Here is a 22,641-nt window from a genome sequence, read left to right as displayed (position 1 = left end):
TCCTGTACCTTTTTTTTTCTCTAATTAGTTACAAAAATTTAAATGACCAAGGGCGATTTAAAGATTTTTCCTATTTCTCCTCCTCCTCCTCCTCCTCCTCTTCTTCCTCCTCCTCCTCCAAATGTAAAGTAATGCATATCGGATCCAGAAACAGCAACCACACATGACACATGGGTGGCGAACCACTACATGTTGTGGAAGAGGAAAGAGACCTCGGGGTCACCATCAGCAGTGACTTGAAACAAACAAAACACTGCAAGTCCGCCTGTAAGAAAGCCAATACAATGCTTGGGTTCATAGCGAGGAACTTCGAATACAAGACGCCGGGAGTTATGTTATCCTTGTATAATTCGCTGGTAAGGCCCCACCTGGAATACGCCGTGCAATTCTGGTCTCCTAATCACAGGAAAGACATTGAATTACTTGAGAGAGTACAGCGCCGCGCCACGAAGATGATACCATCACTGAGGACGAAGCCCTATGAAGAGCGACTCGAGCGACTCAACCTCTTCACGTTGGAAAAGAGACGACTGCGGGGAGACATGATACAAGTCTTTAAGTACCTGAACAAGCTCAGCAACGTTGATCACTCCAAACTCTTCACGCTACAAACCAACCTGAGAACAAGAAACAACGGAAAAACAATTCAAGCAAAGCGATGCAAAACCGACATCGGCAGGAGTTATTTCTCGAATAGAGTTGTTCGCCACTGGAACAGCCTTCCTGCAGAAGTGGTTAGCGCAGAGACCATCACCTCCTTCAAGAAACGCATTGATCGCCACTTTGCTGCATCGGGAGTGAAATGAACGTTCCCAAGAGTAGATACACAAGTGCTTTAATCCTTCCCTGCAAGCCACTCCTATGGCAAATGGATTGATTAAATCACTGAACGCAGGCAGCCTAGTAATGAGCCAACAGGCTTTCTGCTGCCTGCTAGTCCATGTTTCCATGTTTCCTCCTCCTCCTCCTCGGTGTTAGATCATCAGTAAGTTAAGGATTGTTAAGACGAGAATAAGGAAGGATTGAAAGAGAAAGAAAAAAAAAAGAAAGAGAAAGAAAGAAAGGAAGAAAGAAAAAAAAGGAAGAAATAAAGAAAATAAGAAAGAAAGAAAGACAAAGAATAGAAGAAAGAGAGAATGGAAGAAATAAAGAAAATAAGAAAGAAGGAAAAAAAGAAAGAAAGAAGAAGTGTAGGGAAGGAATGGGAAGCAAAGACAGAAAGTAAGAAGAAAAGAAAGTAAGAAAGAAAGAAGAAAAAAAAGAGAAAGGGAGGAAGAAAAAAGAAAGAAAAAGAAAATAAGAAAGAAAGAAAGAAAACAGAGAAAGAAAGGAAGAAAAAGTGAAGATGGCAAGAAAGAAAGGAAGAAAAAAAAATGAAGGAAAAAGGAAGAAAGAAAAAAGGAAGAAAAAAAGAAAAAAGAAGAGGTATCAGGAAGGAGTGAGAAGCAAAGAAAGACAGAAAGAAAGAAGGAAAGAAAGAGAAAACTAAATAAAGAATGAAAGAAAGAAAGAAGAAAGGAAGATAGAATAAAAAAAGGAAGGGAAAAGAAAGGAAGAAAGGAAGAAAAATAAATAAAAAATAAAAACGGAAAGAAAGAAAGAAAGATAAGAAAGATAGGAAAGAAAATCAGAAAGAAAAGAAATAAAGAAGTAAGAGATATTGTAAAGGAGTGAAAGCAAACAAAGAACAAACACAGAAAGAAAGGAAGAAAAATAAAGAAAACCAAACAAACAAATAGGAAACACATAGCGCCGTGCAGCACCAGCCGGGCCAAGAGCATTAGTTCAAGGCAAGGAGGTTAAGGCTATAGTTACCAAGAGGACATCGAGGAGAGGAGGGCAGTACAAAAGGAAGAAGAGGAGGAGGAGGAGGAGGAGGAGGGAGGGGGGAAGAGAAAGCGTGCGGAGGAAAGATGGCCACGTGAAAAGGAGAGAGATAACGAGAGGGATGAAGAGAATATATGAGAGGTGATGCTGGGAGGGAAAGCTGACCTGGAACACTGAGGGAGAGAGAGGAACTAAGGACTGGTGAGACGCTATGAGAGGAAGCATACCTGTTGACAAATACAGAGACGGTGAGGATTTAAGGAAGAATACATGAGAGGTGATGCTGGGAGGGAAAGCTGACCTGGAACATTGAGGGAGAGAGAGAGGAACTTAAAACTTGTTGGACGCTACGAGAGGAATGATACCTGTTGGGAAATTTAAAGAGGATGAGAAATTAAGGAAGAAAGGAAAGCTGAAATAAAAGAAGTGTGCTTCGATGCTTCGACGCTGTGAACAATTAAACCTAAGCAAGTAAATAAATAAATAAAGAGAGAGAAATGAAGGAAGGAGGGAGGGAAAGAAGGAAGGAAGGAAGGAAGGAAGGATGAAAGGAAGGAAGGAAGGAAGGAAGGAAGGATGGAAAGAAGGAAGGAAGGAGGGAAGGATGGAAGGAAGAAAGGAAAGAGGGAAGGAAGGAAGAAAGGAAGGAAGGAAGGAGGGAAGGAAGGAAGGAAGGAGGGAAGGAAGGAAGGAAGGAAGGAAGGATGGAATGAATGAATGAATGAAGGAAGGAAGGAAAGAAGGAAGGAAGGAATGAAGGAGAGAAGGAAGGAAGGAAGGATGGAAGGAAGGAAGAAAGGATGGAAAGAAGGAAGGAAGGAAGAAAGGAAGAAAGGAAGAAAGGATGGAAAGAAGGAAGGAAGGAGAGAAGGAGGGAAGGATAAAAGGAAGGAAGGAAGGAAAGAGGGAAGGAAGGAAGGAAGGAGGGAAAGAAGGAAGGAAGGAAGGAAGGAAGAAAGGAAGGAAGGAAAGAGGGAAGGATGGAATGAATGAATGAATGAATGAAGGAAGGAAAGAAGGAAGGAAGGAAGGAAGGAAGGAAGGAAGGAAGAAAGGAAGGGAGGATGGAAGGAAGGAAGGAAAGAAGGAAAAAAGAAAGATAGAAAGAAAATAAAAAGAGAGGAAGACTACCATATCCTAGCTAATATATAAAAGAGAACAAATAAATTAAAAAAAGATTGAGATTGAGAAAGAAGCGAAAACTGACAGAAGGAATTAAGGACTGCATGGACGCTATGAACTATTAAACTTGAACAAGGAGAGAAAAAAATACCTTATAATAACAAATATATAAAGAATGAGGATATATTAAGCGGGAAAGAAGGGAAAGGTGACTTGAGAGAAGGGATCAGGAAGACTGGCTGTACGCAACTAATAATTAAAATAGAATCAAGGAAATCAAGATAGGAGAATTACCTTACATAGACAAATATATAGAGGATAAATACTAAAGGGGCAATTACACTGGGCAAATTTTCCGTGGATCTTCAGTCAAACCACGATTTCCGCTGGCGTGGTTCTCATTTGTTTCTTGTTATTGCTGATGATGATGATGGTGAGTAATACCGTCGTCCTTCGGTGAAATCTACCGTAGCTTTGGAAGATCGTGGACACGTCAGAAAAACACGGAAATAGGAGAACCACGCCAGCGGAAATCGTGGTTTGACTGAAGATCCACGGAAAATTTGCTCAGTGTAATAGCCCCTTATATGAGCAAGAAGGGAAGGGTAAAGTAGGCCACAGGTAAAGTTGAGGGCATACGTTACCTGAGAGAAGGGATTAAGGAGACGGGATGGACGCTATGCACAATTAAACTTAAAAGAGAGGAAGAATACCTTATGTTGACGAGTATACAGTGTGAGGAGATATTAAATGAGCAAGGCGGGAAGGGTAAAGTAGTTAGGCAATATACGTTACATGAGAAATGGGATTAGGAAGATTGTTTGAAAGTTATGAGCCATTAAATTCAAGTCAACATAGGAAGAAGACTTAATGTTGATATTTAAGTAAGGGACCAGGAGTAATTAAGTTAGCAAGAAGGGAAAGGTAAAGTACAGGTGAAGTTGAGGGCATGCGCTACCTGTGAAGTGATTAAAAAGATTATGAGCCATTAGACTTCATTCAAGAGAGGAAGATAACCTAATGTTGATGAGTATGCAGAGGACGAGATATTATAAGTTAGCAAGAAAGGAAAGGTAAAGTGCAGGTGAAGTTGAGGGCATACCCTACCTGTGAAGAGTGATTAAAAAGATTATGAGCCATTAGACTTCATTCAATAGAGGAAGATAACCTAATGTTGATGAGTATGCAGAGGACGAGATATTATAAGTTAGCAAGAAAGGAAAAGTAAAGTATATAGGGCATACGCTACCTGTGAAGTGATTAAAAGTGATTATGAGCCATTAGACTTCATTCAATAGAGGAAGATAACCTAATGTTGATGAGTATTCAGAGGTCGAGGAGATATTATAAGTTAGCAAGAAAGGAAAGGTAAAGTACAGGTGAAGTTGAGGGCATACGCTACCTGTGAAGTGATTAAAAGTGATTATGAACCATTAGACTTCATTTAAGAGAGGAAGATAACCTAATGTTGATGTATAGAGGTCGAGGAGATAGCAAGTTAGCAAGAAAGGAAAGGTAAAGTACAGGTGTAGTTGAAGGCATACGCTACCTGTGAAGTGATTAAAAGTGATTATGAGCCATTAGACTTCATTTAAGAGAGGAAGATAACCTAATGTTGATGAGTATGCAGAGGTCGAGGAGATATTATAAGTTAGCAAGAAAGGAAAGGTAAAGTATATACAGGTGAAGTTGGGGGCATAAACGGTACCTGTGAGAAGAGGTTAAGATCGACTTTGGACCTTAGAAACCATTAAACTTATATCATGAGAGAAATATTACCTTATGTTGACAATTATGTAAAGTATGAGGAAAAACAAAGTAAGCAAAATGGGAAAACTGATCTGGAACATGCGAAAGAGAGGGAGGATGAGGATGAGGATGAGGAGGAGAAGGAGGAAAACGACGAACACATGGAGGAGAAAGAGGAGGAGGAGGAGAAACATTAGGAGAAAGAGGAGGAGGGTGGGAGAAAAAGAGGAGGAACACAAGAAGGAAAAGGAGGACGAGAAACGGGAGGAGAAGGAAAAAAGGAGGAACACATGTGCAAGGAGGAGGAGGGGGGGGGGGAAGAGGAGGGGGAGGAGCAGAACAAGAAAAAGTTGTCCATCTCCTACAAATCACCTTCGGGCAAAACTGAAAGTACCCGGATTTTCATTACAATAAGAACATAAGAACATAAGAACGTAAGGGGAGATCTGGCAGCAAACGGAGGGGGGACCTAGCAGCTAGAATATACATCAGTTCACCATCTTTTATCTTCTATCATCTTTCTTCCTTTCTTTCTATTGTCTTTTTTGTTTTCTTTCTATTGTCTTTCTTGTTTTCTTTCTATTTTTTTTTTACAGCAGACAGCACAAGGGCACAAAAAAAGGAAACAATAAAAAAAAAAAGCCCGCTACTCGCTGCTCCTGTAAAGAATCCGAAGAGGTGGCCGCAAGAGCTGTCAATTATCTTCTTTCTTATCTTATCTTCTTTCTCTCGTTCGTTCTTTCTTTCTTACTTTCTTCCTGCCTGGCTTTCTTTTTTTCTTCCTTCCTTTCTTTCCTTAACACGAAGACAGGAGTGCACAGCGGCATGACTATAAAAAATATAAAAAAAATACACGCGCAATGAACGAACTGGGGCCAACCAAGGATACATGTGGAGTTTTTGGACTCAACATCAAGAGAGGAATATTAGTTTACGCTGATAGTTATATAGAGGAAGAATACGTAATGTTGTTATTGATGTAGAGGAGGAATAGAAAGAAAGAAAGCAAGAATGGAAGGCCGATCTGGGACAAGCGAAAGGAGGAAGAGGAGGAGAATGAGAATAAGAACATTTAATTATCTATTTAACCATCATGGGAAATAGGAGCTACATGAAGGAGTCTAGAGGGTGAACTTCTCTATAATTCGGGGATAACCAAAAACGGAAAAATAAATGAATAAAATGTAAATAAAAAAAATAGAAAAATAAAGTGGAAAGGGCGGCAAGTGTGGAAAACGAGAAACAATGTATGAAACGGGTAACGAGAACAAGCAAAGAGGTGGAGTGTGTGTGTGTGTGTGTGTGTGTGTGTGTGTAAGGACGAGTAACGGAGCAGCAACAAGGTATGCCCTGCCCTACAAGTTTCCTGCTGCCTTACAAGTCTCACTCTCCCCTGCCCGCTATCTTCTCTCAACAATAGTGAATTCCAGCGCAATGAGTAACGTTTACAGCAACAGTAAATTCCCGCTTAACAAGTCACCTTTCCCGCCCAAAAAGTGACGTTTTCAATAACAGTAAATTCCCGCCTAACTAGTCACCTTTCCCGCCCAGAAAGTGACGTGTTTATTAACAGTAAATTCCCGCCCAACAGGTCACCTTTCCCGCCCAGTGAGTGACGTTCTAAAAACGATAAACTCTCCCACGAAGTGACGTTTCACGTTGTCCTTACTAGCCACGCCATTAAACTACCTACATATAAACGCCTACTCTTTACGTATATTCAGGTTGATTCATTATTCCCTTGTCTGACGTACTCAAATTGTGTATGGGCTATGCTGGGTGTTTTTGTTCAAAAAATTTCCATTGCCTTGCCTTAATATCTACACTTCTAATACTGGTGTACCTACATACAGTAGCTACAAACTTTAAAAATCATCCCGATCAATATTCCCTCAGGAGGTCTTACAGGCGACACTTTACTGTAAGCAGCAATCATAGCTGAACAATACAAGCGCAGAAGACGACAAGATGCAGCAGTGGGGACACTGGCAACATTCATATACTTACGACGCCTCCTTTGTCCCCCGCCCAACGACTCCTCGTGCGGTTTAGCTAACGCCGCCATCTTGAGGCAACTTGCTGCCCAAGTTGCACAACACTGCGGAACATTGTAAACCGTTGCGTGCGTAGCGTATCTGTTGAACGCAGGGATGTAGGGATGTTTATAGTTTAATTAAACAAACTTAGTGTGGGCACGCCATGCCAAGTGCAGAACACGAAATGTTGCTACACCTCGGCAGCGTGCTGAGGTGAATCAGAAAGAGGATGTAAGAGTCAGGTCACGTGGCCCAGGCGCATATAGCCTACAGCTGGACTACGTGTTGAAGCAAAGCTAATGCAGACTCGCCATGCCGAGTGTGGAAAACGAAATGTTGCAACACTTTGGCAGCGTGCTGAGGTGAATCGGAGAGCGGATGAATGAGTCAGGTCACGTGGTCCAGGCGCATATACAGCAGGACTACGCGTTGAAGCCAAGCTAATGCAGGCTCGCCATGCCGAGTAGCCCACCAATACGTGCTTACAACTCTGCAAAATGGCGAAAAAGAACTGCACCATTTTTCTCCAATTTTGTTTTCCCGTTGTTTATCAGAATTTGGAATCAGTTTTCAATCACTTTATCTTTGTCTTAACGAGTTACATAAAATTTTGAGTTATAAGGGTTGTACTGCAATGCTATTACTCCTATTGAAAACAACAACACTACCAACTATTACTATTATTAGAGGACCACCACCCACTATACCACCACAACTACTACTCCTATACTACTACTACTACTACTACTGTTTTCAACTAAAGCTCATTTGAATTAACTTAAGCTTCCACAATTAATCTCAACTTGGCCCTCACAGCACACAAATGAACAGATTTATATACATATGACAGACACACAGACAGACAGACAGACAGACAGGGTAACAACAAAGAAGAAAGAGGAAGTAGAAATATGACGTCAAAGGAAGAGAGGTGAGAAATTATAAAAACACACACACACACACTTACACGCACCGCACACACACACGGTCACCTTCTGAGGGCATCCATCGTTGGGTTGACTAGCCTTAATAGAAGTTGCGAAAGTAACTCTCCTCTCATTAATTTTATTGGTTGGAGTTAGACAATCATCAGGACAGGAACACCTGAACACAAGTCAGGGCACCAGAAGACAATGGTTCAACAAAGTATACAAATAGGCCTGCAGTTGACAGACAGAAAAGCATACAAAATAGACTCACAATTTCACAAAACACAGGTTACACATAAAGGACACAGCAATCACTCTTCATAAACAGGTAACAAGATACATTATGGACATGTTCACCAATTTGCACACACCTTTCCATTTAGTAAGCATGTCGGAAAAGAAAACGACACAACATTAAGCAAAATATCTTCAAGTTCGTCCCTATGCCGTCCGACTCCCTAATGAAAGAGTTAACCAGTATATATATTCTTTCATTTTTTTTTTTCATTGGTAAACTCTGGAGCAGCCTTTCCTTGTCTGTATATTCTCTCCCTATTCTGCTTCCAACAAGGATTTTCTATATATTTTTTGATGACTAATACATTCAAAAGGGGAGCACTACCTCTAAGACCGAAACTGATTATGCTTCTGGGGTAGTTTTTAATCTTTCTTATCTTCATTTTGTAGGAGCTGAGGGTAGAGGTCTTTTTTTACATCTAATTCTGCCTTTAATCTGCTTTCTTTGACGTTAAAAATCTCTGGAATATTGAGCGTTTAAAATGAAATACAACACAGACTGATCGGCATTCTTAATTTCAGACTAATTCATCTTTATCACTCAGCTTCTTATCCAGCAGACTGTTTATCCTGACTGAGTGAATACTAATTGGAAAGATAGACTGTTTTTATTCAGACTGAGTGAGTATACTAGTTGGAGAGGTAGACTGTTTTTATGAGTATACTAGTTGGAAAGGTAGACTGTTTTTATTCAGACTGAGTGAGTACTAATTGGAGAGGTAGACTGTTTTAATTCACACTGAGTGAGTATACTAGTTGGAAAGGTAGACTGTTTATCCTGACTGAGTGAGTACTAATTGGAAAGGTAAGTATAAATTCGTGAACAAACCCTACATAAGGACAAGACTGATATATTCCTCGGGTAAAACTCGTCTATAACACAAGAGAAATACCATAACAAAATTCAGAGGACTATCACAACAAGACCATAACATAACAATAAACATTAAAACGATAATTCCATGTAAACAGTGGCTTTAGAATTCAACAAGGAAAGACCAAACATGAACAGGGGGAAACATGAGAAGTCTCCCTTTATATATTCCATGACTTAAGATAAATATATAAAACTATAGAACTTTCATATATGGTAATTATAGGTCCAGCCGATTACCGTTTCAACAAGTCAAAACAATATACAGATTCAGGAATGATCGAGACAAATAAGGTTAGTTTTCTTTTAAATGCAGCACACTCAGGCCCTGTATTATATTATCTTGGGGGATCATGTGAAGGTGTGACTGCGACTTTCAAGGATGGGAGGGATGACTTACAGCAATATCCTCAAACATTACGGCGCCCAAGCTCACACATTTTACAAGGCTTTCGTAGGAGTTAAGGGCATTTCCGTGGGTAGATGTATAAGAAATTCTCATGGTGCTTGTTTTAGGCTTGTGAGCTTGTGAACTGGTTGTGCTAAATTGTGGAGCTGGCCCTTTAAAATTATGGAGCTGGGGCTTTAAAATTGTGGAGCTGGGCCTTTAAAATTGTGGAGCTGGCCCTTTAAAATTGTGGAGCTGGGGCTTTAAAATTGTGGAGGCCCTTTAAAATTATGGAGCTGGCCTTTCAAAATTGTGGAGCTGGGCCTTTAAAATTGTCAAGCTGGCCCTTTAAAATTGTGGAGCTGGCCTTATAAAATTGTGGAGCTGGCCCTTTAAAATTGTGGAGCTGGGCCTTTAAAATTGTGGAGCCCCTTTAAAATTGTGGAGCTGGGCCTTTAAAATTGTGGAGCCCCTTTAAAATTGTGGAGCTGGGCCTTTAAAATTGTGGAGATGACCCTTTAAAATTATGGAGCTGGCCCTTTAAAATTGTGGAGCTGGGCCTTTAAAATTGTGGAGCTGGCCTTATAAAATTGTGGAGCTGGCCCTTTAAAATTGTGGAGCTGGCCTTATAAAATTGTGGAGCTGGCCCTTTAAAATTGTGGAGCTGGCCCTTTAAAATTGTGGAGCTGGGCCTTTAAAATTGTGGAGCTGGGCCTTTAAAATTGTGGAGCTGGGCCTTTAAAATTGTGGAGCTGGGCCTTTAAAATTGTGGAGCTGGCCTTATAAAATTGTGGAGCTGGCCCTTTAAAATTGTGGAGCTGGCCTTATAAAATTGTGGAGCTGGCCCTTTAAAATTGTGGAGCTGGCCTTATAAAATTGTGGAGCTGGCCCTTTAAAATTGTGGAGCTGGGCCTTTAAAATTGTGGAGATGACCCTTTAAAATTGTGGAGCCCCTTTAAAATTGTGGAGCTGGCCTTTAAAATTGTGGAGCTGGGGCTTTAAAATTGTGGAGCTGGCCTTTAAAATTGTGGAGCTGGGGCTTTAAAATTGTGGAGCTGGGGCTTTAAAATTGTGGAGCTGGGCCTTTAAAATTGTGGAGCTGGCCTTTAAAATTGTGGAGCGATCCTTTAAAATTGTGGAGCTAGCCCTTTAAAATTGTGGAGCTGGCCCTTTAAAATTGTGGAGCTGGCCCTTTAAAATTGTGGAGCTGGCCCTTTAAAATTGTGGAGCTGGGCCTTTAAAATTGTGGAGCTGGCCCTTTAAAATTGTGGAGCTGGGGCTTTAAAATTGTGGAGCTGGCCCTTTAAAATTGTGGAGCTGGCCCTTTAAAATTGTGGAGCTGGCCTTTTTAAATCTCCTATGTACGTGGGCCACAAGGTGTTAGCCAAACTACATCTCAAACAACACATGACAACAAAATACTGCATTATATTGTTAATTCTCTATAATAAATATCTAATAAATACATGTATATATTAAGAATAAATAGAATACTCTTTACTGCTAAATACTCTGAGATGCTTATAAATAATCATCTTGCAAATATAACAAGAAAAGTAAATTACACATCACCTGGCTATCCACACAACACAACCTCATGACTTGGCTATTGTCTTTACATTATAGCATCATACATTATAGCATCAAAGTGTTCTCTTATTTGGTGATATGGACGGATGCAGTTATGATGGTTGAAACGATGACAAGTCTTTCCACGCTGAGTTACAAGACTGATTCCTGATTAAATACTGGAGCAACCTCTGCCACTGAATGTCTAATAACTACGTATGATACTTTGCTCTATATTTATAAGCATTGTCTTGTTAGGTGTGGAGGCTAAAAATGAGGACTTATAAGGGATCTTCACTGCATTTTTATTCTCTTTTGAAGATGATAAGACCCATTTTTTTTTTTTTTTTTTAAGAACTACTTCCCTCATGAAGCTTATTCATAACACCTTATGCTGATGGAAACGGCATTTCTGATGGCAATATGTCTTTGTGTAGAAGCACATTTACACCTGTTTGCAGTGCTAGTAAAAGGTATCAATCTCTGGTTATTATTTACTGCACACTATGTTAAAAAATGAGCTTCCACATAATAATACAATGATTTAGAAGTTCAAAGTATTCTATCACTCAAAATTTTTAGGTCAGGTTTCATGAGGCAAAAAAGTAATCTTAAACACTGACCAGCATTGACATCTTTCAATGTAACCTTTTGCTAGAATAACATTATTTTTTTCATATAAAATCACATCTGACAACGTAACAACTTTGCACGTTCATTTAACAAGTGAAGATTTGTGGCAGAGGCAACAAAAGCAGCCACAGGAGTGGGAGTGAAGTCCCTGCCCTGCCTGTGACACTATGACTACACACAACAAAGGCTGGGGCTGTTTTTGTGGAGGAAATTATATCTGTAAGGCAAGCAAACCAACAAACATCAGGGAGAGAGAAACATGACTCAGCTAATGGGTTTTAAGATGGTATATACAAACAAAATAATACAACAGAAGGAACTATTATGATGCTGACCTCAGGAGAGAGAATTTAATGGGAGGGCACACATGTTTAAGTTTTAATGAAAGGCATCAGGACAAAAGTAAACTGCAGGCCAATGAAAATAAAACAAAGAGGAAAATCTACATAAAAAAGTGCTAATTCTAATACTTCAACGTCCACTATGCTATGGACTAGAATAACCACTATAGGAAGGGATCACTATCTTTAACAGTTGCTAATTCATACACAGCAAAATAATAAAAACTCATGTTGAACAAAAAATTACTCTAGGAAAATGGTCTGAGGAAAAAAAGTGTTCTATTGTTAAAATAAAGAATGGTAATGAATCTTTACTTTCAAGATACTATATAATCTTCATACCTCAGTTGAATTACTTTCCTGGGTAGGTATTTTTTCTCCTGATGTGATTTATTTATTATTATTATTTTTTTTTTACAGGAAAGAAGCTCAAGGGAAAATACAGAAAAAAAAGCAATGGTGAGTATGAATCAGCACACATACAGCCTGCAACAAGCCACCATGATCTACTAGAGTTATGAACTACCACCACCACCACCACCACCACGCCATCACCACAATGCTGTACACAAGAACCAAGTGTTAACGAGTATACCATCAAAGTAAAGCCATTCACCACCCATTCACTGGAAGATCAGAAAAAATAAACTATGCTCTGATGAACCCAGATAAAAACTATATATAAAATGAAGGGTGATAGAGGTGCAAGATATTTCAGCTTCCCAATGGAATATTAATGAGCAGATGAATGGTTTATAAAATGAAACTGTGTGTTAAAAGTATGTATGCACAAGCTTGAGGTTTGAATGATAAAAGATAATTAAAATATGGGAAGTTTTGAGTTAAAACCTTCAATATTATATATGGGAAGGGTAAGAACGCACACATATAAAAAAATAATGAATAAAACGAAAATAAAAAATAAAATATAACCACCCTTTTTTCCCTCATGTTACAGAAGACATTAATTATTGCCATATGTTTCATTCTCTAAAATCCACTCCTGCCCATTTGTAAGGAGCACCACATACTGAAGAAGCCCAAACAGAGCACACCAAGAAGCCCACACAAAGCACACCAAAGTAAAGCTCCCAAAAAAATCCTCAGATGCCCACCACCAAGCTCATGCAGACCCAGTTCATGGCATCAGTGTAAGTGGAGATGAGACGTTATGTTACCTGGAGATCGGAAGTTACATGTAGCCGAGACAAGCTGCCCACACTGCCTTAGTCGCACCTGCATTTGCCTTGTGTTACTAGAGAATAGCTTTGTTGTTTCAAGGTATTAGCACTGTTTGAAGGAGCTGCTGTTTATGTGACTTTCCTGCTTATTAGGTTTCGACTCTGATAGCTTGTAGAAATATCCTCTGTGTGAGACCAAGGATGCATTACTGAGTTTCTAATGGATATTATATACACTGGTTAACTTGGCATCCAATACCTCACACATACACACATAACCACTTTAGAAATAGGTATTTACATATACTTTTCTGTTTTCATTAGTAAATTTTATACATGTTATATTTCATTCAGTATAAGTTTCAAAGAGCCAATTAATCAATCACGAATGAGATAATGTTTAATGAGAGGAAGTAAACTACCTTGGACATTATTTGCAGGAAAAACAACATAAACAATTAGATATCAGATGCACTTTTAACTATTAATATCTCCCAGCATGGAAGCTCGAGCCAGGACTCTGAGATACAGGAAGTGAACTATCTTAGCCATGATTTGCAGGGAAAACAACATGAACAGTAAAGTAGTAAGAATCACAATTCAAACTCTTTAGTGTGTCCCTGAATGGAAGCTACAGCCAGAGAAAGGAGGAAGTGAGGCCCCCATTGCTCCGAGCCAGGACAAAGAGGGCCGTGCAAGTCAGCAGCACCATGGAAGGAAGAGGAGCCAAGGCAGCACTACTCACAGCATTGAGAGTCCAGTCGTAGTTGTAGTTGAAGCGGCGCTGCCCTTGGGAGGCTTCAACAAGGGCTTGGGTGATAGTGGGGTCCTCTACTTGTTCTGCCAAAAACCTGAGGAAGGACACAGGAAGATGATGATGAGTGGAAGGCAGCTGGGTGAAGTGGGTGAGGTTAAGGTAGGATGATGAAGTTAGAGAGATTAGATGGATGAGGGTGAGGTGGGTGAGGTTAGGGTAGCAGTATGAAGTGGAAGTGACCAGATGGATGAAAGTGAGGTGGGTAGGGTTGTCATGGGGAGATCTGCCACTTCTCAAAGCTCATGAAAAATTGATCTTCAAGGGATATGTTTTTACCGACAGCCTGTCAGGAATATAACTTGGGCACTGGAGACAATAGGCAGACTCTGGTGTTCAGCCAAAGAGCACCATGCAGCTTAAGGCTTTTATAGTGCACAAGTGTGTCTCAGTCCTTTATAGGGTTATGGCAGCAATATGAAGTTAGAGGGACTGGAAAAGGGTGTGTGAGGTTGGAAGGAGTGGGGCGATACAGTGGGAGGCAAAAGGAACAAACAGAACAGCAACAGAAGGTGGATCTTTAAAAAAAAAAAATAATAATAAGCACAGGTAAGTAATAAGAACCAGGCAGGTGGTGCAGCATGGAGAGAAAGACAGAGACAAGACAAGGAAGATGTAATGCATTTCAGAGCCACCAAAAGATAATCAAAACTTGTGGTTCATGAGGAAAATATTTGACATGAGGAAAATGATTGACAACTCCAACATGATTGTGATGGCAGAAATGCAAAGGCTAACATTTTTAAACTACACACTCCTTATGCTTAAAGTATATCTTTATGGAGAATTTCTTGGCTAAAAATCTTATCAGAATGGTAGCATGGCTTTTCAACTCTTTACTCTGTCTTAGTGGCAAATAAGGTCACTGATGATACTGATGAAAGAAGAAAAATCCCTGTGTAGATAATGATGAATTCAGGGCACTGCACAGTATTCATAATGCAGGAAATAATATGGATTCTTTACAGTAATGATAAAACCTGGGAAGTACACCGTATCCATCATGCAGAACATATACGTATTATGAGTTCTTTTCAGTAGTGATAAAACCGAGCCCCTACACCGTATCTATAATATAATCAACCCGCCCAACCCCATGAGGGAAAATAAGGACATGTAGCAGTGACGGGCCAAATTTGTGGCTTTACCATGTAGCAGCGACGGGCCAAATTTGTGCCATGATATAACCCCCCAAAATAGATGATACATAATCTGATCACAAATGCTTCGATATATATTATGAAATGGTTTGTGTGAGGGGTGATTTTTCTCGTTTTTTCGCTTGGAGGGACCATTAAGAAACATGATCCCCGCTGCTACCGGGTTAAACGAAGAAGAGGAAAGAAGATAAATCCAGGGCACTACATGTAGACCTAAATACAAAGTCTATTCAACATACTCGAGGACCGAGCCTTCCGTGGACCCAAAGTCAACTCTGAACCACTGGAAGATGGAGTTGATGAGCAGGCTGTTGTCAGAGAGGAGCTTCACGCTGCCGTTACAGAATTTGTGGAAGTTGTCGTCCATCTGCTGCTCTAGCTGGTCCACGTCAAAGGCCAGCAGTGGCGGGCAGCTCTGGAACGGCAATACAGAGTGTTATATAGGTACAGTGTGGAGGTGATGTGGGTATTCTTGACAAATTACACCAAACACTACAACCACAATGAAGAGTCTCCTTGGCCCTCATGTGGTGCTGGGAGAGACGCAATTATGAACATTTATAGCTATAATTCGCATCAAATGAAAAGTTTATGATAAATAATTATAATTTCATTTTTATAATGCTTAATACAAGTTACAAGTTATGGCACATTTCAAGACCAATAAAGGAGCTAATAATGGATCATATCCTAGTCACCTAGTGTATCAATACTAGTTTATTTTGCCGGCTATTTTTATCAAGCTGAAGTACTGGCAGGGTAGTGGAGGCGGAGTCTGAATCCAGGAGTTGAGGAGTCGGCTACTTTTGGCTGAAGTTGGAGCTGGAGTCAGATTCGATAAAAATATCTCCAACTCCAACTTCTTTATGTGATCAATTCTCATGTAAAGTACTTGGATGTAAAGTACTAAGCTAGTGTTGCCACATTGAGTGGAATTCCTACAAATCTGTGAGAGATTAGCTTTTGTGGGAACTCTTGTAGGAGATGTCATGCAAACGATTTATGGGAATTTTTTTCTGGGAATATTGCAGCACACGTGCAATGAGTGTATGCCGGACTACAGCGATGGTGATACGTGAACCTTTGTATGAAATGAATGCCAAGTTACAGTCATAGACTATTGCTGCGCCCCCAGATCAGAGAAGCGGCAGGCAGCGTGTGAGTGGCGGTGGGTCAGCAGTGACTCACCAGGGCGCCGCAGTTGAGTGCCCCGTGGATGCGGTGGTCGGCGGGCAATGCGAGGGCCAGGCGGGGGTCATTGGCGGGGAACATCGTGTCGCCCGTCGTGGGGTGCGGCCGGTTACCTGAGGACATGACCAGACTTTCAGACATCAGGAAGCAAGTCATTCATTACACAAGTTGCAATAGAAAAGTTTAAGTTCCAATTTTATGAAGTGGAGGCTGTCTCTGTAACTACTCTTGTAAAAAGTTTAATCATATAAAGGTGCCCGCCACTTTACGATTGGATTACGTTCTTGGAAAAGTGATTGTGGAGTGAAATGACTGCATAATGAACCTGAGATTTGATTGATAAAGATGCATTCCTAGACTCGCATATCAGGGGAACTAAAACCCCTAGTTACATAATCATAGCGATGTTGTATGGAAGGCACTGTATCTTGAACCATTACCAGAGAGAATATGAACACAAACCAGCTGTGCATTTGCAAAACTATATACATGAAATAGCATAAATAGAGACTGAACCAATCGTAAAAGCAAACCAGATGGATTGTAGAGAAAAAAAGTGTGAGAAAAAGTGGGTGAGGAGTATCTTTTGGTCACGACTTTTATAATTTTTAGGAGCAGCGATTAGCGGGCTTTTTTCTACGTTTTTTTTTTTTGTGTGTGTGTGTTTTGGCTTTGAGCTACTGCCTCCCCCCCCCCCCAAAAAAAAATGACGATCATGAGCAAAATATGACGTAAAATAAACCGTCGTAAAGTGGGGGAGACCTGTACACTCCTTCGTTATCAGTTCCCTGTACACTACCTCTGAGGATGCCGTGCTCTATGTCGTCCAGGTGCAGCGTGTAGGGCCCCACCTGGTAGGCATAGCGGCGCCAGAACTGCGGCACGCTGATGGTGCTGCGTGGGAGGGGGTTCATGCTGGCGATGGCATGGATGGTCAGCAGGTTGTATAGGTCTTGGGGCTGGGTTAAGGGGTGCACGGCAATGACTGGTGGAGGGAACCCTATGGACTGAGACCGATGTTCCTTTTTTAATGGGACCCTTAGGATTGATGGGGAGGAGGGGGGGGGGGGGGGTTGCATGGTGGGAGGGACTCTAGGGCCTGAGATCAATGTTGCTATTTTTTTTTTTCCTCTTTTTATCTGGTGGAAGGGACTGAGAGACTGAGAGGTACACTGCTATTTTTTTTATCATGAAACTCTCTGGACTGTGGCTTGTGTGTAAGGGTTTTATAATCACAGTTTTACATAAAGGGCTAACAAATCAATATTCTAACATATAAACGTAGTTATTTTGCTTCTACCTGTAAGCTATATGCACTTATAGAGTGAATCCAAAATAAGATACGAAGGGAGACCCGGTTGAATCTACACTAATGTCAAATCTGCATGATCAGAATACATACTATAATGGAAAGAAACAAAAATCAACACAAATATTATATGTGGATAGATGTTATGAGTTGGATGAAATTGCAGGTTAAAAGAAGTGCAGAAGAAACAAAAATCAAAACAAATATTATAATGTGGATAAATGTGAGTTGGATCAAATTGCAGGTTAAAAGAAGTGCAGGAGAAGCAAAAATCAAAACAAATATTATATGTGGATAAATTATGAGTTGGATCAAATTGCAGGTTAAAAGAAACGCACAAGAAACAAAAATCAAAACAAATATTATATGTGGATAAATTATGAGTTGGATCAAATTGCAGGTTAAAAGAAACGCACAAGAAACAAAAATCAAAACAAATATTATATGTGGGTAAATTATGAGTTGGATCAAATTGCAGGTTAAAAGAAATGCACAAGAAACAGAAATCTAAACAAATATTATACCTGGATAAATTATGAGTTGGATCAAATTGCAGGTTAAAAGAAATGCACAAGAAACAGAAATCTAAACAAATATTATATGTGGACAAATTATGAGTTGGATCAAATTGCAGGTTAAAAGAAATGCACAAGAAACAGAAATCTAAACAAATATTATATGTGGACAAATTATGAGTTGGATCAAATTGCAGGTTAAAAGAAATGCATAAGAAACAGAAATCTAAACAAATATTATATGTGGATAAATTATGAGTTGGATCAAATTGCAGGTTAAAAGAAATGCACAAGAAACAGAAATCTAAACAAATATTATATGTGGATAAATGTTATGAGTTGGATCAAATTGTAGGTTAAAAGAAATGCACATTCATTAATTGCCCACCGGTATGCAGGTATTCTTAAACCAGGATATAAGTAATACCCCTTCATAATAAATCTGAGGCTTTTGTGAGGGATGGGAAGTATAGTCTGTTCACTTAAGTCTGACCCAAGCTGACAACATAAACCTAAGCGTGTTTGCAAGCTGAGTGCTGATTGGCTACTGCTATGGCTTCCAAGTTTTCTTTAACCTCTGTTTGTGTTTATCTCACGCAGCACTTTCTGATAATCTGCACAGTGCTTACCAACACGCTTAAGTTTATGTTGTCAGCTTGGGTCAGACTTAAGTGAACAGACTGTAGTGACAAATCATCTTTACATCCCTGATACTGGTCACGCTCAAAAGGATACTCAGGAAGAGAGTCTTGCGCTCCTCAGGTTGAAGCAAGAGCGGGTCAGCAGACTGCAGGAGCGAGCCCAGCTGACCGAAGCCCTGCTGGAAGAAGACGCTTTCCTCCAGGTTCTGGTAGGACACCTGCCGCCCATTCTCCGTGGCGTATCCTTCCAAGAGGCTGTGAAGGGAAGGAAGGTGTTAGTAGGAGTCTTGTGTTAATTGTTGGAAAGTGGTTGAGGAATTTATCTAAGGGAAAGACACGAAACTGGTGGACACTGAGGATTTGAAAGCAGCCTCCCTTATAGTCTTGTTGGGAAAATGGGAGAGAAAGTACTGGTCTGAAGTTGCCAGTGGAGAAAGGGAAGCAGGACTGTTGAACATGAAGGAATTTGTACAGCAGCCACGCACTGTATGTTGGAGAGTGGGAGAGGTAATACTGAAGACTGAACACTTAAATAAAAGAATAAAAGAAATAACAGTGGGAATGATTCAACCGTTCCTAAGATTTTGAAAGATAGAGGAGAGTAAGAAAGACAGGATTATTACCAGTACGAGAGAGAGAGAGAGAGAGAGAGAGAGAGAGAGAAAGCATACTGACGACCACACCTTAAGGAATAAAACACAACAATCAATAAGCAATAACCTAATAACAAAATTTTGGCAGTACACTGGCTGTTAAATAATGTACTTCTTGCAATGCTTAAAGATCACACACAGTTTACCGTGGACTGGTGATGGATGATTCTGGGTCTCCACGTGACCTAAATATTGATGTGTTAGCCCTTTATGTAAAACTGTAATAATAAAACTCTTAAACACGAGCCAGTCCCGAGAGTTCCATGATAAAAAAATATCATGCATACATTAGATAAGTTGAATAGGTAATGCATATCTTGAACGCCTGATTTACAAAACTCGGTCAATTCGTCTGATGCGCTCCTTCATAAATCGTTAACTGATAGCACTGATAAGTAAAGTGGACAAGACAATATTTGTAAGCGTGACGTTGTTAGAAGCAAAAGAAGACTGACTGATTGATAGTTTATTTTTGCAGGTAAACAACAAGGGAGAAGGGAGGTACAGAAGATGAAGATGAAGAACAAGAAAATAAGAAGAGATATAAATAAAAATAGATATATAGATAGAGCCAAACAGACGGACAGGAAAAGGAAGTGGGCAGGAGAAATGAGGAAGAGAAAATGTGTGAAAAAAGTAAATTAAGTAACACACCCAACCCCCACACACAGAACCCTCCCACTTCCCCCCCACCACTGATAACAAGACAATGGGCCAGTTTTACAGTCCAATACAGCAAGTTTGTAAGCTCACCAACCAAACATACAATGGGACAAAAAAAATTACTGGTATCTCTATAGTGTTTGGAGGTGATATAAAAAAAAGAGGGAATGTTAGGAAACTACACAGGAAAATTTTATTGGTATCTAGTATTGTGAAAAAGTAACGGAGCATTGTGGTGAATATGGTTTGGTTTGGGAGCTTACAGTGATTGTGTTGGACTGTCGACCTGCCCAAATATCTATAAGCGTGACGTAGTTAGTAAAGTTTGGGGGGTTTGCTAAGCTACGCGCGGCCTTGGTAGCCTACTCATCTCCGTCACATTGGCAAACGTTAGGAAATTGATCATACAACGTTCGCTGATTAAATTACTACAAGTTCAAAAGTTAGGCAAAAGTGAATTAGTCGCTTGGGAACGATAGTTTTTTTTTTTTTCAGCAGAAAAAAAAAAGCCCGCTACTTACTGCATTTTCACAACTTAAGATAAATGTTCATTCCTAAACATCTGCGGAAACTTAAATACAACAGCAAAAATCCTAGAGAATAAAATCAGCAAAAAATCTGTTATGAGTAAATAGTAACTCTGAGTAACTAGATTTTGGTATATAGTTTCGTTATACAGTTGTTATATAGTTTATTTTATAGTTTTGTTATAAAGCATCCCTTCTCCTTTGTTGTTTACCTGCAACAATAAACTATCAATCAATCAATCGTTATATAGTTTGTTATATAGTTTTGTTGTATACGTAGTTACCTCTGAGACACAAACACCAAGCATCGGCAGTTACAGAGCAAGTCCACGCGGGGGAAAGTGGTATGTGGGAGAAAGTTGTCGGGAAAAGTATAAGGTGTGAGGGAAAGTTTATCGGGAGGCAAGACGGTGTGAATGGCCGGCTTGCTGAGTATGGGAATGGGAAGAGTGAAGAGACGGTGTGTGTGTGTGTGTGTGTGTGTGAGATGGTTGCTGAGTATACCGGGAAGTGAAAAAAAGTGAAGGGACGGTGTTATGTATGTGTGTGTGTGTGTGTGTGTGTGTGTGAGAGATGGTTGCTGAGTATACCGGGAAGTGAAGAAGTGAAGGGACGGTGTTATGCAGTGTGTGTGTGTGTGTGTGTGTGTGTGTGTGTGAGAGATGGTTGCTGAGTATACCGGGAAGTGAAGAAGTGAAGGGACGGTGTTATGTGTGTGTGTGTGTGTGTGTGTGTGAGATGGTTGCTGAGTCCCGGGAAGTGAAGGAGTAAAGGGACGGTGTTATATATGTGTGTGTGTGTGTGTGTGTGTGTGTGTGTGTGAGATGGTTGCTGAGTATACCGGGAAGTGAAGAAGTGAAGGGACGGTGTTATGTGTGTGTGTGTGTGTGTGTGTGTGTGAGATGGTTGCTAAGTATACCGGGAAGTGAAGAAGTGAAGGGGTGGTGATGAATGTGCCCTAATATAGTTCCGCTAAATAACTCCGTCTCACAGTAATGTACTCACTCCCCATGACATGAACGGCAGATCTTACATAACCTCACCACAACACCGTCCGGAAAACCAACCCTCCATGATTTGACTTTCTTTCCGGTGAAGTTTAGAGTACTTTTAAACGAATCCATGACTTGTAAATAGAGAATGTACTGAGTTTGATAGGCTACGTGGGTTGGTGTATCGTAAATTAGACGCTACAAGATACTAAATACATAGGCAACAATAGACACCTCTCCACCCGGAACTGACCTCTTTTGGCTACTCTTTACTTTTATCTTTTATAGGAGCGGCGAGTAGCGGGCTTTTTTTGTACTCTTTTTATTGCCATTGAGCCGTGTCCTCATGTAAAGAAAAAAAATTGCCTTCATACAATACATACAATAAACAGACTTGGCGTTATTATATTATTGTTTTCCGATACCGATGAGGCTAAGAGAGCTGTAAGTTGAAAGTAATTTTAAGGAGTAGGCTATCACACAGTTTAATCTTAACCCTTATAGCCTACTGCCGTTTTCTTTGTCGTAAGCTATGAAAAATAAGCTCCAGTTTCACTTCGCCTGCTGATAAAGTGATTAGTTTAGAGTTTGATCAGCCAAGAATCACCTCCCTTGCTCTATTACTCTTTACCAACAAGTGAATATAATAACTTACTTAACATTACAGTCAATACTTGTTTACTTCAGAGAGAGAGAGAGAGAGAGAGAGAGAGAGAGAGCATGGGGGCGGGCAGCAGAGAAAGGAGGTAATACCGGTGTGCCTGCGTGCCCTGCCTCCCCATGTCCACATTACCACTTCTCCACACCGGTTTTCCTCCTTCCACCTTGCCTTTGCCTTCCACCTCTTCATCCACAACCACCACCTGCGCCTCTCATCCACATTCGCAATCTACATTTCGTCACCTTCGTAAACAAACCGCCTACGTCATTATTTTCTACTTTACAGGAAATGAGAAAAAGGAATTGTCATTATCTCATTTGGCTCAAGATTTAGGCAGAAATGAAAAGGCCTATTCTAGAACACTCAAACCCTGAATGACGAAGGCAACTATACAAAAATGGCAGTCGCATGTTAAAAAAAATGATGTAGAGAAAAACCTGGAAATCGCTGAAAAAAGAGGGTGACGATTTTCCACCGTCCTCCACGTCACTTGCTCACAGCACAATAAACACTTTTTCACATATAGGCCTACCTTTTTCTTTTTACATCAAAGGAGGCAGCTCTAAGGC

General features: G+C 40.3%; 1 protein-coding gene and 1 long non-coding RNA gene across 53 annotated transcripts in view; both read right to left on the bottom strand.

Moving 5' to 3' along the window:
- Positions 1 to 22,641, bottom strand: part of LOC126981802 (uncharacterized) — a 68,136-nt gene that overhangs the window by 32,073 nt on the left and 13,422 nt on the right. For all 50 annotated transcript variants that reach the window (XR_007734149.1, XR_007734158.1, XR_007734152.1 and 47 more), the window contains exons 3-7: positions 18,671 to 18,831; positions 16,911 to 17,063; positions 16,109 to 16,224; positions 15,160 to 15,335; positions 13,692 to 13,797 (exon numbers count right to left, since the gene is read on the bottom strand). Coding sequence is in view for 2 of the 50 variants with exons in the window: in XM_050833361.1 (XP_050689318.1) it covers positions 13,692 to 13,797; positions 15,160 to 15,335; positions 16,109 to 16,224; positions 16,911 to 17,063; positions 18,671 to 18,831 (712 nt within the window). In the remaining 48 variants the exon portion in view is untranslated. The remainder of the gene's footprint in view (positions 1 to 13,691; positions 13,798 to 15,159; positions 15,336 to 16,108; positions 16,225 to 16,910; positions 17,064 to 18,670; positions 18,832 to 22,641) is intronic.
- On the bottom strand, positions 3,523 to 10,337 carry LOC126981803 (uncharacterized). 3 transcript variants are annotated; one of them, XR_007734194.1, is made up of 4 exons: positions 10,156 to 10,337; positions 9,738 to 10,089; positions 4,057 to 9,589; positions 3,523 to 3,907 (listed from the first exon to the last, which is right to left on the bottom strand). It is a non-coding gene; the product is annotated as an uncharacterized LOC126981803 (long non-coding RNA). The 3 variants fall into 3 exon arrangements; XR_007734192.1 differs by having other exon boundaries at positions 3,893 to 3,907; positions 9,738 to 10,337; XR_007734193.1 differs by having other exon boundaries at positions 3,893 to 3,907; positions 4,057 to 9,523; positions 9,738 to 10,337.

The sequence above is a fragment of the Eriocheir sinensis genome, chromosome 49, assembly GCF_024679095.1.
Source record: "Eriocheir sinensis breed Jianghai 21 chromosome 49, ASM2467909v1, whole genome shotgun sequence".
In the NCBI taxonomy this organism is placed as follows: domain Eukaryota; kingdom Metazoa; phylum Arthropoda; class Malacostraca; order Decapoda; family Varunidae; genus Eriocheir; species Eriocheir sinensis.
Note: the sequence above shows the minus strand (reverse complement) of the source record. Positions and strands in the feature narration are given on the sequence as shown.